At 38.5% G+C, this 14,583-nt stretch overlaps 1 protein-coding gene across 4 annotated transcripts in view; it reads right to left on the bottom strand.

The window, feature by feature from the left end:
* Positions 1-3,469: 3,469 nt before the first annotated feature.
* ACAP2 (ArfGAP with coiled-coil, ankyrin repeat and PH domains 2) overlaps positions 3,470-14,583 on the bottom strand; it is a 60,398-nt gene continuing 49,284 nt past the window's right edge. For 2 of the 4 annotated variants that reach the window (XM_040074075.1, XM_040074076.1), the window contains 9 exons: positions 13,358-13,452; positions 11,897-12,081; positions 11,462-11,566; positions 10,973-11,065; positions 9,495-9,682; positions 9,055-9,164; positions 8,569-8,679; positions 8,272-8,333; positions 3,470-4,362 (listed from right to left, as the gene is read on the bottom strand). In XM_040074075.1, the coding sequence (XP_039930009.1) occupies positions 4,259-4,362; positions 8,272-8,333; positions 8,569-8,679; positions 9,055-9,164; positions 9,495-9,682; positions 10,973-11,065; positions 11,462-11,566; positions 11,897-12,081; positions 13,358-13,452 (1,053 nt within the window). In that variant the 3' untranslated portion in view covers positions 3,470-4,258. The remainder of the gene's footprint in view (positions 4,363-8,271; positions 8,334-8,568; positions 8,680-9,054; positions 9,165-9,494; positions 9,683-10,972; positions 11,066-11,461; positions 11,567-11,896; positions 12,082-13,357; positions 13,453-14,583) is intronic. The other 2 variants (XM_040074077.1, XM_040074078.1) reach the window with 1 other exon arrangement.

The following is a 14,583-nucleotide window of genomic DNA, read 5'->3' as shown; positions in this document are numbered from 1 at the left end:
CGCGGGGCCGCCCCGCCCCGGCAGCAGGGCGGGGACGCGGCCGGGCCGGCCCCGGACAATGACACGCTGCAGAAACTACGCTCAAGTTTTAGATACAAAGGCTACGGCCGTACATAACGCGGAGGAGGGCGGGGTATACAGTCTGTACAGTTACAGCTTAAGCGGGGGAGGAAGGGTTTTTTACATTTTACTGCTGGAATTGCTTAAAAAACACCGAGTACAGAGGAACGCGCGGAGGAAAAAAAAAAAAAAAAAAGTTCATTATTTCGGTCTTCTTGAGGAAACGATGATTTCTTGGCGATTTCTGTCAAAACATGGAAAACTTAGGCTCCTAACAGAAAAGTGAGTGGAATTTTTCCTCCTCTATCATCTCCTTCCATGGGAAGAGAAACAAGAAAATACTGTATGCAGAAAGATAAAGCAAGGATATGAAAGGGTATATACCAAAGTGGTACACTCATCCTTTTCCCCAGTAGTGCCTTTCCAGAGTTGTCCCTGTTTTAAAATTGTGCCTTTGTGTAAGCACTGGAGCAAGGCGTGATGGCTGTCAGTCTGCACAAGCCATAAACTCTAATTTGGGAAAAAGTGTCCATAATGAACGGGGCAGAGATTGTAGCCTGAAAAACTGATTCTCAAAATACTTTGTGTATTGAAGAATCAGAACAATCAGCTCAGTTCTTTTGACACTGTGACAATATCTCATCCTTTGCACTTATTATTTGCATTTTTATCACAGGGTCATTTCATAGTCACTGTGTTATTTGAGATTCTCAAGATGAAGCAGCAGAGGTAACATCCACAATTTAAAACAGATGGCTGCAGACAAGCACCGAAGTCCTGAAAACATGACATCAACCCTCTGCTTGTTCTAGTTCTCACCTTTTTAGTTTAGTGGTACAAAATTTATGTTCTATCCAGGAGACCTAGTAATTTGGACTACACACGTACTGATGTCATAATGCAAAACAGGAAAAACTTCCTCTTGTACAGGGATTTTCTGACAGCAGTTGGAAGGTCTGGTTGCATTTTCTAAAACTATTTCAGCTCAGTATACAAACAAGTAAAATATAAAACCCCACAGAGTGAAAAATGCAGGATTAATACAGGATCCTTTAGCACTCTAATATTAAAAGCCATGAATGGTACAATCCAGAATCTCCAAAATCAGTGGAAAGACTGCCACTGATATCAGCGACTTCCTGGATCAGGTCCTAATGGGCAGAGAGGCTGAAGTCTGCAATGTATTAATGAGCATCTGGAACACACATCCATCCGATTGCAATGTGGGCTGTTTGTGAAAGCAAAGAAATACCTTGACCATCTACCACCTTCACCCAAATTCATATGAACAAATTCCAACTGTCTAACACAGGTAGTGGCACAATTCAGTATGATACTTCAGAAATTTAAGCTTATATGCACTGTACTGATGCTAACACAAAACGTGATGCCTAATGAACAGTCAAAACAATTGATACCCCTATTTTAATCAACATGCAATGGACATAAATTACACCTCTGAACTCAAGATGCATTAGACTGTAAGTTATGTTCCTCAACAGTCGTTGTTCCAAGAGACTTTTGTAACACATTATCTATATATAGGAAAGATGATATACTATCCTTCAATGGGCTTCCTAATATTACTGAGCAAAATATTAAATTAGTCAAAACTCGATATGGAATCCAGATCTTCAGAGCTGTGGTGATAATCACACTGCTGGGGGCTGAATCCTGTGAGTCACAGGGGTTCTGGAACATGGAGCCTGCCACAGCCTGGAGAGACTGAGCCATCAAACTTCACGGTACATTCATTTCTGCTGATAGGCACCATGTTACCATTGCACCTGACCTGAAAAAGGCTTGAACTGAGTGCAGTTCATACCGGACATCCTATCATACCTGAAAGGACACGGGGAGGATCACAAGTGACACGCCTACTCTCAAAGCCATTAAAACTCGAGTGCTCCTAAGAAGTATCACCTGTCCATCAGGTGTGATTCATCCTTTAGCACAGACAGACTGATACTGATTCCCAGACAGATGAGAGTCAGGAATGCAACAGACGGACATGTTGAGCTACAGGGAAGCAACTTTTTAGTCTAGAGAAGTCACCCTGCAAAATTTGTCACAGAAATTCTGTGGCCATGGAGGAAATCACCAGTGGAGATTTGAAATGAGTCTCTCAGATCTTTCTTCCAGCAGCCTGGACTGAGACAGCAATTATGCCACTAAGCTTTAGGCAGCTTTACATTCCAGCCAAACACACTACACACTGCCTGCCAGCCTGGCTGGGAAAGACAGTTAGAAAAACCTATGTCTAAGGTGTATATTATACAGTCATATCTTACACTGACCCATCTGTACACCAGGAATCTTACTTTCTCTAAGATCTACTAAAACACCCATTTGCTGGTAAATACTGCTGATTAAGAAGTATATTATCATTTCATAGCTAGCTATTTAAAAACCAACTTACCAAAAAATACTGCTTATAGGCAATATCCTTAAGTTTCTTACTATTCAGATGAAATACACACTTTAAATGGACAGACTCTGCTTTACCTACCGTAATTAGATCACATACAAAGCAAGAACGGTCTTGTAAGATTCTTCTGCTTGGAAATAAAATCCACTGGACAATTCTAAAACACTACTAATTTTGTAGCAATAATAATATGCAGATTTGATACATTATTACACATTTGATGCAAAATGATAGACGTTTGAAATACCTTCTTAAAACCGAACATGACAAAGTTTAACTTTACCATAGTTAACAGATTTCAATTTGTTTTATCCCAGTTTTGCTTATCTTTCCACGGAAAAAAGCCATTTCATTTCCTAAATATACTTAAACAGCAGGTTAACATAATGCCACAGCCATTACGATTACTGAAAACTCACACTGATACTATGTCACCTAATAACTCTGCTTAAAGTTCTCTCCACAGGGCAGACAAATAGAGGATAAAGCATCACATCTGCTGGTTTGGGATTTAGGAAGATTATTATCTAGGTATAAATAACATGATATATAAGCATCTATCTAGAGACACCATTTATACATGCACAAGAGCAGAGTGGGGGTCACTACTGAATAAAACAAATTGTCCTGCTGCCCTCACAACACAGTTGGAGACTGTGCTCATTCATTACTTGACAAATATGTGCACCAAAATTCTAGTTTTTCTTGTGCTCACCTTAGTTTAGACAACACATAAACATACACATCATTGCAAATTATACAAGGGCTACTGCTTCCTGATAGAAAGGATTGACTGCCCTAAATTTAGAGTGGCTGCAAGACATGAGACTTTTACACTGAGCTTAGGGCTAGTAGGGAGAACGGCAAAAAGCAGAAACAGCCTTTGTACAACTATTCGACACAAACTTTTTTGGCTCAATATTTACTTTCATGTCTCAATTTTCAAGTTTTCATGTCAAAATACTACAAACAAACCCCACATCATGTCCAAAAGGATTAAGTTTATTTTTCATGAAAGGTTCCACATGCTCATTTAGAAGGATACTTGCTGCACTGAGAGTTTAATTTAAGAGGAAAAGAAAAAAAAAAAAAAGGAAAATGGATTGCTCTTAGGAATTTGGTCCCCAGGATATATCCCTTTGTGACTGACCTGCAGTCACCAGCATAATGGCCAGCCTGGTGCTAGAGCTTCCACTGTGAAAGAGCTTGCAAAAGAGCAGGAGTTATCACATCTGTTAGGAACAGCCTGCCTCTAACCAGAGTCAGCGTGGGAACAAGAGAATCGGTTGAGCTGCAGTCCCACAAACGGAAGGACAACTCAGTAAGTCATTACCCAATTTCCCTTCCAAACAGTCCCAGAAAATGCAACCCAGACCTTCTTGTCAGAGGCACATTCCTTACGGCAACAGGGGACAGGTGCCGGGGGATGACCCAGGGTAGCAGAGCTGCTGTGGCCATGGCGCGGTCGGAGCCCGCGGCGCTGCAGCCGCGCACTGCCACCCCCGAGTGCGAGCTGCAGACACCGGCCGTGCGACAGGGGCTGCTTACACTCAGCTAGCGGGTACTCGGGGCTTGGAAACATCTTCAGCTGCTGAGGTATATGTACTGTAGAACATAAACCGACTCATACATTTCCCCAGCTACCACAATCTAAAGCTACATTGGAGTGGTCGTTTTATCCGAACTATCTAACAAAATGCATACAATTCATTCTGTTAAAGTAAAAAAAGACTTGCACTATAAGCTTCAGGTTCTTTTCCTTCTTGACGCTTAAGACTTCTGGGAATCTGACTGCTGGAAGCGGTTTAACTTCTCTGGATTATTTGATGCCATTTGAGAAAAGTCACGAAAAATGTCCTGATAAATTTCATCTCCTAGGCAGAAAAGAAAAGGAAAACAGTTTTAAACATTTGTAATAGTCAACATCACCCACCATTGCACAAATGCCCTACTGTTCTATCAATTACTGTGTAACACTCATTCATGTATGAAGACTGCTTCTAGATGGAGTGATGCTGATGTGAACTCTGAGGGACTGGTTACTTGCATGCATGCTCTGTAGAAGCGAATTAAACAAAACCAAACTATACCTGAAATAGTACCTCACAGGCAGCCACACAGAGGAAAGTTCAGAGTTAGAAAGGAAAAGTTAAAGCACTTTAAAGCAACTTAAAAAGAAAAAATATTTATTAGCCATTAAAGAATAAAATCCTTGTTTTTGCAAGGAACTGCTAACCAAGAATCTACAGAAAAATAGAATCATGGCATAAATGAAGATTTACTTGGAAACAGAGATCAGAATTCTTACAGCCAAACAGAAATCTCCATGAAAGAAACAATTAGCAAGCAATAATATATCTGTAAAAAGCAAACTTAAGTAGATAAATTATTGTCCATAAATTATTTTGGTCTATTCAGCAAAAATAAAATTTCTACATTCATTTCATCTACATCTTTCATTGCATTTTTCAATCTGATCTATAAGAACAATGATACTTCTCCTAAAGATTTTTTTTTTTTTTTTAAATCTTCACCCTTTGTGCTTTACCACAACCCTACTACTAGAATATATTCCAAAATGTGTTCTTCCTCCCTCTCCCTGTCTTCACAGGAAAGCACATTCAGGAGTGATTACTTCTTGAATCAATGCCAAGTCATTCTTTTACCACTTTAAAATGGACATTTTTTTCATTCATTTTCACATTCTTTCATCTGTTGGAGCATTTTGGAGCTTGAGTTCAAGCTCTGTTTTATAACAGAAACCATACCCTTTTATCTTCAAAAGGAATTAAGTGCATCAAACATTGGGTCGGGTCAGGAGCTATGCAGCCATCCAAATTTTAGAGTCTTCCCAACACAGATGGCCACACAGGACACAAGATCCCAGCACTACTGTTTCTTGCTGCCAGCTTGATTAATAGCATGACAAAGATTTCAACCCAAAATTTCTCTCATTGTGTACACTGAATATGAAGTTGTTTCTTTTTTTTTTTCCCTACCATGATTGTGGAAGAAAAGAACGGCTTTGTGCTTACAAGTTTGCACTACTGGGAAAAATTACGTTGTTTTGCAATTTTTTAATGCACATTTCCAATGCTAAAGCTATTATTCTTTTGGAGATGAGACTCCATTCTTTTAAAAACACTTTCACAAATAATAACTGACCTTCCAGAAATATTTAACGTGGCAGTAACACGATTCTTCCCTGACTTTAAAAGATTAATACAATCAGTACTGCTCTACTAGGAGAAGTCAGTTCTAGAGAAATTCCCTTTTGGTTTTCAGATTTAATTTCAAGTATAGTGTCCCTGCCCATGGCAGGGGGTTTGGAACTAGATCTTTAAGGTCCCTTCCAACCCAAACTGTTCAGTGATTCTGTGTTCTAGAGATGAAGCAGGCACAGGACAGGTTTTATTGTAACAGCTTGTGAGAACTGCTTGCTCTGGGAGACCAGCACAGAATGGAGCTGTAACACTCACCAAAAGAACAGCTATGAAGGGCAAAAGCAGAATTAGGCTTCTGTGATAAAAGCAATTATGCTTTTAGTACAGAAGTGGGTTCTGCTGGTGAACAAGGACTGCCGTTCAAGTCGCCACATTTGGTTCTTTCAAATTAACTTGAAAGAAAAAAAAGCTATTTTTGCAAGTTACATTGTGGCTCTGGCTTTGTCTCTATTACATAACAAAAATATTACATACAAAAATAGAATAAAATAAAGTGCCCCTTTAGTTTGTATGTTGCATTAAAATGCTTAATACTGTAAACCTTTTCATTATTTTAAAATTCTACTTTAAAATTGAATTCTGGAAGTTCCCTTTCCAAGCAATGTTTTCCCTAAAGTGCAGATTCTAGGTACAAAAATACTGTAACACTGCTTTACCATTTAACACCAGAGTAACTCAAAAGGCACACATCATACATTCAAGAAAAGGTAGGAAGGAAAAGTAGCAATGCTAATATCAAAGAGTTAGCAAGACGTACTGTAGCACCAGAAGATGAGCACTCAAGTATTATACAGAAACAGTACTACGGTGCATATGGCTTCTACCACCAGAAATAACCTTTTAAAGCTGGTTTCAGCTCGTTCCCATTCCAGGAATGTTTTGGAAGACCAACTGTACCTTGCAAAGCAATATATTCATTCTCTCAGTAGCTCAAACCAGCCATATATATGTAAATTATAATTTTTGATGCCATTAGCTACATGAGCGATTGTTTATCAGCTGCATTGCTAGAGCTCAGAAGTAGGCAGTTGGCTTCACTCTGATGACAGCAAACTCATACAAGGATATTTACCCTCACATAGCTACCAGCAAATATACAGTTGTCTTGAAAACACTTATTTTCTTCTAGAATCATAATTTTGGAACACTGGAGTTCTGAAGTAAGGGCAATGCAGATAATTTAGCATGTATATGCAGTGAAAAAGAACTGCATCCCTTAAAACCATGGAAACATGTGACATCTCATGAGAGCAGACAGGTTTTGTGCTTACACTGACCCTTCCATAGCAGATACAAACGTTCAAAACACTCAAATATTGACTCCAATTTTTAGACGAGACTTCAACAAGTAACAGTGAAGGGGGCAGAGCTGTGCTATCCAAAGATACAATAAGTTCTCCTGGCTGGGACTCTGTGCTACAGCTTGTGGCATTAATTTCCAAAGTTATTCTCATGAAAGCCTCCCCATGATTTTGGGCAAGCTCTGCCTGCTGTGGCAAATCTACTCTTCACTGTCACTCTCACCTTCCCAGCTATAAAGTATGTGGATCAGATTGCACCAGCCGCAGACTCTAGATTCTACTGCTCCAATCTAGTAACAGCCCCCCTGCCCAATCCTCGGGAATTAGGGGAAAACACATAAGGAGTGAACTGAGAATACTCAGCACTCAGCCTGAAAAGTAAGGTTCACCTTTCACTTCTGCCAGGAATAGCAGGGTGTTTTTAGCTATCTTCACAATCAGATGTGCCTTCATTATTGGTATTTGCATGACATTAAATTACCTTCCTATGGAAGCAAATATCAGAACATGGTGTAAATTAGGACTGAGTGCCTGAGAATAAAGTTGCACATATGCATTAAATATAATTTGTTACTTTCTTGCTGGAGTTGGCTCAAGTATCTGCCAGCCTCCATTTGTTTTTTAACCAAACGGAAAGAAACTATGCATACAAAAACACATATTTAAGAATGACTGTTTTGTTTCTTACAAGTATCTTAACAAATAAAAATATTTAAAAATAAAATTTAAGGAAATAATACTTTCCTGTCTGGAGTCAGATTGAAATATTTGATGTACATTTTTTACACTGGTTTGCAAGTGGTTTTTTTCTTAAAAAAAGAAAAAGCAGACCATTCCACAAGAAGGATAATGGTGTCTTGGAATAAGATAAACTCTTCAACTGTCTCTGAGCAAGCTGAATCAGAAAGCTGTTACCAAATAATGTCAGGTAAATCCCAACATTACACAAATGTCAATGGAACAGCAATAGGAGAAAATTCTGGACAACTACCAGCAAAACAGGTTGGTCATGGCTGTCGTAACACACTGCTATAATGATGCTCTTTAAACAGTCTCCTTTTAGGCTCCCTAAGTACTCTGACAAAGTCACACCACTGAATTTCAATGAAGCTTTAGAATGTGTTGGTTTATAAAAAACATTATTGTATGAAGCAATCTTAAATTTCCCTCAGACACTAAGGATCTAATTGTAAACTGATAAATTCCTGTATACACTTCTTATACTGCATTTCAGTGTGGTTATTAGTAGAGTATTGACCTGGCTGCCCATAGAGTCCTTCTGATTCACGCATTTCTTCATTCATCCTCGCTAAACGCAGCCTGCCATTCAGAAAACAAAAGGAACAATGTCATCTTTAAAGCACAAAAAAGACTACAATGCAAGACCTACAATGCTCTCCTGAATCTCACATCAAAGAGGTCATCTACAGATAGATTTTTCTTTTGTTCCCCCCTGTTTTTATGTAAAGGCATTTTGACATCTCTTGTATTTTTAACTTGAAACAGAATAGCAAAATCTAAGTTATCTAGTCAGGAAACAGAATGTACAACTTACAGTGTTACAATATCTGCATTTGCAGCTTCCACTGCTATAGTCAATGGATCTTTCCCATCTTCATCAGTGGCATGCTGGTTTGCTCCTCGTTTTAGGAATAAGCACACTTGCCTGTTTAGAAAAAAAATTGAAGAATATTTTTGACAATAAAGGAAAAAGCTAATAAAGTCAAGCTAGACACAATGTATTTAGCTTAAATCACCAAAAGTCTCATATATATCAAAATATTGCAGTTCATCTAGAACATGCTAACAGAATAGCAAGCAAACCATTTATTTAATCCACATTAGAAAACATGTGTGTTTTGCCAGTAGATGACACTGCTAAATCAAAGTATTATTTCCTCCCTCACACTCAGAGCCTAAGAAAAACTTGTATCACCTGAAATAGTATTAAAACATCAGAATATCTGGGGCAATGGAGAAGCTTCACATGAACAACTATAGTAAAGGATGGCCATGTAAAAATTGTGGGGCAGTGAGTTACCCAGTGTGTCCTAGAACTGTGGCATGGTGCAGGGGCCCCCTTCCTTTCATGTCTCGGATGTTCACGTTGGCCCCATTCTGCAGCAAAAATTCACAAGTAACCAATGAACCCTATGGAATCAAAACAAAGAAACAGCTCAGCACCAGATCTCTAGAATCAAACCCAACTTCTGCCTTCTCACCACCGAGCCACCCGGCAAAGGAAACAAAAGGGAGTTGCTTCCATATCAACTTTAAATACTGCTAGGACACAGAATTCCAAACAAAGCATTAACAGGAAAAAATATTTCAGAAACAGCTCTGAAAGAACACTGTAAACACAACTTCAGCATCACATTATCATCCATTAGGGAAGCAAGCAGCTCAAAAGGAACAGTGACACAGAAATGTCGTTATTTCCCTTGCTCTCCTCCCCCATCACCAGTGCTGTATACCACATACCCCTCGCACTGCCTGAATGAGTGGTGTTGCTTTGTTTTCTTCCACGTTGACCCAGTTTACTTCAGCTCCATGAGCCAATGCTTCTGCCATGTGAGGAAGATTTTTCTCAAAGGCAGCTCGATACAACCGCAATCCTGGACTAGGCTGCTTGGAGTCGCAGAACACTGGAGACTCTTGCTTGTCTCCTTCTAAAGAGGAAAAAAAAAATTGCTTACCTAATTCCTGTTTTTACCTCTTGGAATTCTGATCAAAACATCATTTCTCTGGCAATAGGTAGCTCAGCTTGTGCAGAAGGCAATGTATTGTTGCCCCATTCTGCCAGGTGAATTCACAGATGCCTTTAGCTCCAGCATTCAGGCACGGTTTATCCACAGAACTATTACTGCACAGAAAACATTCTCTCCACATCACTGGCACATGTGTATATACTTCAATCTACCTAATCCATGCAATTTCTAAGAAATTGTTTAAGGTTTGGAATGTGTTTTACTGTAAACTGCAAGACAGGAATAAAACTCATTTTCTGCAGAGATGTAGTCATACAAATATATCTTTATCTGCAACACCTGAGTATGAGGCTAATACTGTTCTGACCTAATTTTTGTTAATAGATACCATTGTCATTTACTAATTATTTGCTGTGGCCATAATCTTTTGGACTAAAGCATAATCTTTCTCTTCATCTCAATAATGGTTATATGGAGTGAAGTCTGGGACATAAAGATGTTGTTACCTAAAGGTTTTTTGAGTTACAGCATCATAAATATTATATTTCTACAACTTAATCAAAAAAGATCCAAGCTACCTGCTGCCTGCCTGCAGTAACACCTCTGAACTACTACTAGGATTTAAAACATACCTTGAAAGAGTGCTTTGATGTAGAAGAGTAAGTCTGCTTTATAAATAAATGTTTTGGAAATTTTGAGAAGCCATACTCAATATACCTGTGACAACAGCATGCTAAAATGAGCAAATAACTTAATTGATCAACTTATAGAACTTCTGCATTGAGGGAATGATGTTTAAAAGCTTGGTCAATTCCACATAAAGAAGAAATGGAAAAATTAGGCAAGAATGCACAAACAACACATAAAAGCCTATTATCTGTGACTCGAGAGGAATTCTATCTCTGCAGATTTATTTATAAAAGGAACACGCATTTCTGTGGAGACTTGTCTTTCTCAAAATGCATCATCTCTCTATCTGCAAAAAAATCAATGTTTTGGGATCTGTCTCATCTGACCGGAAAAAACATAGTTCTTTGAATCCATTTAGAAGGATTAAATGTCATTTTTGGTAGCAAGCCCAAAGGAAAGATGACACAGCAAAATTTTACCCTTGCTAAAAGCACTTCAACCAGAATAGCAGACATGAATTTTATTACCAAGCATTAATGTTTCTTACAAAAAGAAAAAAAAAAAAAAAAAAAAGCTGCCAAGTGATTAAATTTTCATCTTAAAGCACAACGCCTAACACACCTGGCTCATACAAACTGTTGGCTGATATCGTAGAGGCAAGGTGTTCTCTGCTGTCATCAGTGCTGGGCTGGATCCCACTGTCACTGCTTCGGACTGTTTTGGGGAGAAACTGCAATTACTACACAGAGCGGAAGCAACCTGCTCCTCACAGAAACCATGATAATAAAGCAAGCTCTTATACTTGGTCCTGAACACAATTTTAAAAAATGGCTTTTTCTTGTTCAGTATTCTTAATGCATCCATAGAAAAATATGAAGCCACATTTTGTAACCATAACATTTACAATAATAATAATAATAATAATAATAAATGTGAAAGATAAGTAGAAATGAAAAAAAAAATCAGGATAAGTAAAAAAGCTTAAATTATTTCATGAAAACATTAGGCAATGCAGCAGCCTGGAGACAACAGATTGAAGCAGGGAGATGGCCACAACACACAATGGATCACTAGTGCAAATACTGAACACGCCACAGCTGTAGTACTTACTACTACGGAGTTTTGAAGAGGTATCAAAGTAGGAGAAGAGTGAATCAAGTTCATCAGGACAGAAGAGAGACTCCCGCCTCGCCTCGTCGCTACTTACAGCAACCGCTGGGACATGCAGGTTAGCAAAGCACAAAGCAGGCAGTAAGGAAGGGACAGGGCAGGAAAGAACGTTATTGGAAAAATCAAGAAGGATGACAATCCGGAGGAAAGAAGGTGGTTAATATGATTCTGAGTTATAAGCACCCCCATTCCAAATCCTTCCCCATGTGAAAATGCACATCTCTGAAGAAGTCTTTTCTCCCCTACGCTAGGCTACAAAACATTAAAAAAACAGATTCCAAATTTTCTGCACGAGGCAGAAGTCAATTAATATAAAAATATGTTACCTTAAAAAGAAGATGGGTAATATAGCTAAGGAGAGAAGTGTGTAAATACCTTTTTGGGATGCTGCCCCTTGTTCTCCTGCCAAAAGGGATTTTTCAGGGCCACTGTGCCTTTTCTCTTCCTGACTTGGAGGCAAAACTTTTGTTCCAGGCTCAGGCAGAGGTACTGATGCAGCTTGCTTCTCTACAAACTTTCTTTCCACATATTTTGCTCTGATGTATGCCTCCTTCTCCTGCCTGTTATATACAAAATCCCTGGAGTTAGTAAGCTAATATTTTTAGTATTTTCATGTATTAAAAGAATGTCTATTTTGCTTGGCATTGCATATAAGACACACCTATAGCACATTTTCAGAAAGATGCAAAGCCCCCTGTCATTTTCTGGATTCTTGATGAAATTTTGCATAAGGCTCAAAAGAAAGTAATTTTATTAAGTTCACAAACATGTATTTACTTTCAGATAGAGACTTTGGAAAGTGGTATGTGCAAGAAATAAGCATTAGTTACTTTGCGTTACCTGTATTAAGCCTTTATACATGTTTACATTGTTAATAACCCATTAATAAACATATTTTTAGTTTCTTATGTAAATATAAATTGCAACATTTGTTACAGGAACATTAAGATTACACAAGAAGACAATAACAAGCCTTAGGCAGGCACAGCCATCAGTTCCATATCATATACTGATGTATTTTTCCTTGTAACCTGAGGTTATTAGCTTGAGACACAACAGGAGTTGTGCCAAACTGATAAAAGGGGCTGTAATTATAGCATTGAAACTGCTGAAAAGCAGTTATTACTAGAAGGAATATCTAGCAAATCTCCTACTTTGTTTATGTTATCATCACTGTCTCCAAATGGCCAACACTTTATAAAACGCAGTTTTCTATACTATAAAACTGCTGGGCAGCAAGTAGCACAGAACTGGAAAGGTAGTAAAAAAGCAATTTTTAAGAGACATCCTATACAGCAGCACAAAGCACTGGGAATCTACCTTCAAACACAGACTGGCATCAGAGAAATAGAAGACAGCAGTACAATGATTTGAAGGCTGCTGTAAAGCAGCAGAGCTCATGTACAATGTAGGTAGGAAGATGAGAACATTCTGAGGATCAGGGAACAAAAGTCAAATGGAAGAACAAAGTCACTGTAAACAAAAGGAACAGCCACAGGCTCCCTCCAGGAGCCCTCACACAGCAAGTACAGCTGGCTGAGCTGGAACCCAGCAGAGAGGAAACCAAATCCACATGTGATGCTCTAGAGCTGTCATCAAAATGAGGGAGTGAAATCACAAGAACAAATAAACAGGAGAAGCAGAGAGGGACCAACAGAAGGAATACCCAATAAAGAGAAGGAGTGGGAAATGGGAGAGAGCAAGGCATACTGGTGATACAGGGAAATGAGGACACTAAAGGACTGTAACACAGTTAAGTGACAGCATCTTTTAGAGGTGGAGGCTGAAGAAAGCAGCAAAAAAAGGAAGCAACAGGCACTGCTGGTAAAATACTACCTTTGACTTCCAGATTGTGGCTTCTTTACTCCCACTTTTTCCAACTTCGCTTCATATATTCTATTTATAACATCATTTCCCAATTCACACATAAGCTATAAAGCAGAATAAATAAATAAATTCAAATATAGTTGCAAAAAGCTTTATCTACCTATTGCATTGTTTTTAATCTCACTCAGCCTATATCTCCAACTTAGTGTTTTCACTGGTAAAAGTACACTTACAGAAATAAGCATGGGTTTTATATGATAATATTGAAACAATCAGTGAATAGAGAGACCAAATTCTGTGTAAGATGACATAAAAGGTCGCTTTTAAAGTGCCTGAAAAAACAACCACCAGAATGACACCTGGAAGCCTCATTAACAAAGGTGCTTTTCCACCAGCTTTGCCAGGAGCTGTTCTTACCCCATCAGCAAGAGACAATTCCATCAATTGTATTCCAACTTACCCAATGGACATTTTTGCTAAACCATTAATTTGATACAACTAATTTGATACAACTATAGAAAAAGAACAAAGACAAAAGCCTACTTAAGGAGAATTTAACTCTATAGACTGCAATGAACAGACTTCTTTCTAATACCAGGTAAAATACTTAGTTCTGGTATTTACATGAATAGTACAAGAGGTACAGCTTTTTTTTTTTTTTTTTTTTGGAGTGAGCTTTGGGGACTGGTTGGTTGTTTTCTCAGCATGAATGCATTGATAAAAAAGAATTTAACCACAAAGCATATTGTCCTTTGATTGTTCAGAATAGAGAAGCAATTCCTAAGTGCCAGAACATCACAGCTAGAAGCAATTGCTTTGCATGAGTTATCCAGGTGCACGCATGCATCCATGTACAAGTCACTATTTCAGGATTTCAGTGTCAAATGATTTTTATAACCATGGTTCAAGCCAGGACTTTGGCACACAAATACTACACAACAGCAGTTGCATGAGTATTCTCCTATAGGCCAGAAACATCTCACTGTTAAGAGCTGACATTCAAATTTTTGAGTATGATCATGCTTTAGGCTGATATATCACTTCCAAAATTTTCAGCCCACTGAAAGACTCTATTGGTTTGTTAACAGATTTGCCTTTTTATATGTTGATAGTACTGGATGAAACTTGCTAGTCAGAGTGCACTTGGGAACCTGAAGGTGTTGTAAGTCATTCTGAATTTCAAGTTTGTAGCACAGATTATTATGGAGCGTAAGGAAGCGTGAATTAAAATAAAC

This window comes from Hirundo rustica, chromosome 10 (assembly GCF_015227805.2).
Source record: "Hirundo rustica isolate bHirRus1 chromosome 10, bHirRus1.pri.v3, whole genome shotgun sequence".
Taxonomy (NCBI): domain Eukaryota; kingdom Metazoa; phylum Chordata; class Aves; order Passeriformes; family Hirundinidae; genus Hirundo; species Hirundo rustica.
Note: the sequence above shows the minus strand (reverse complement) of the source record. Positions and strands in the feature narration are given on the sequence as shown.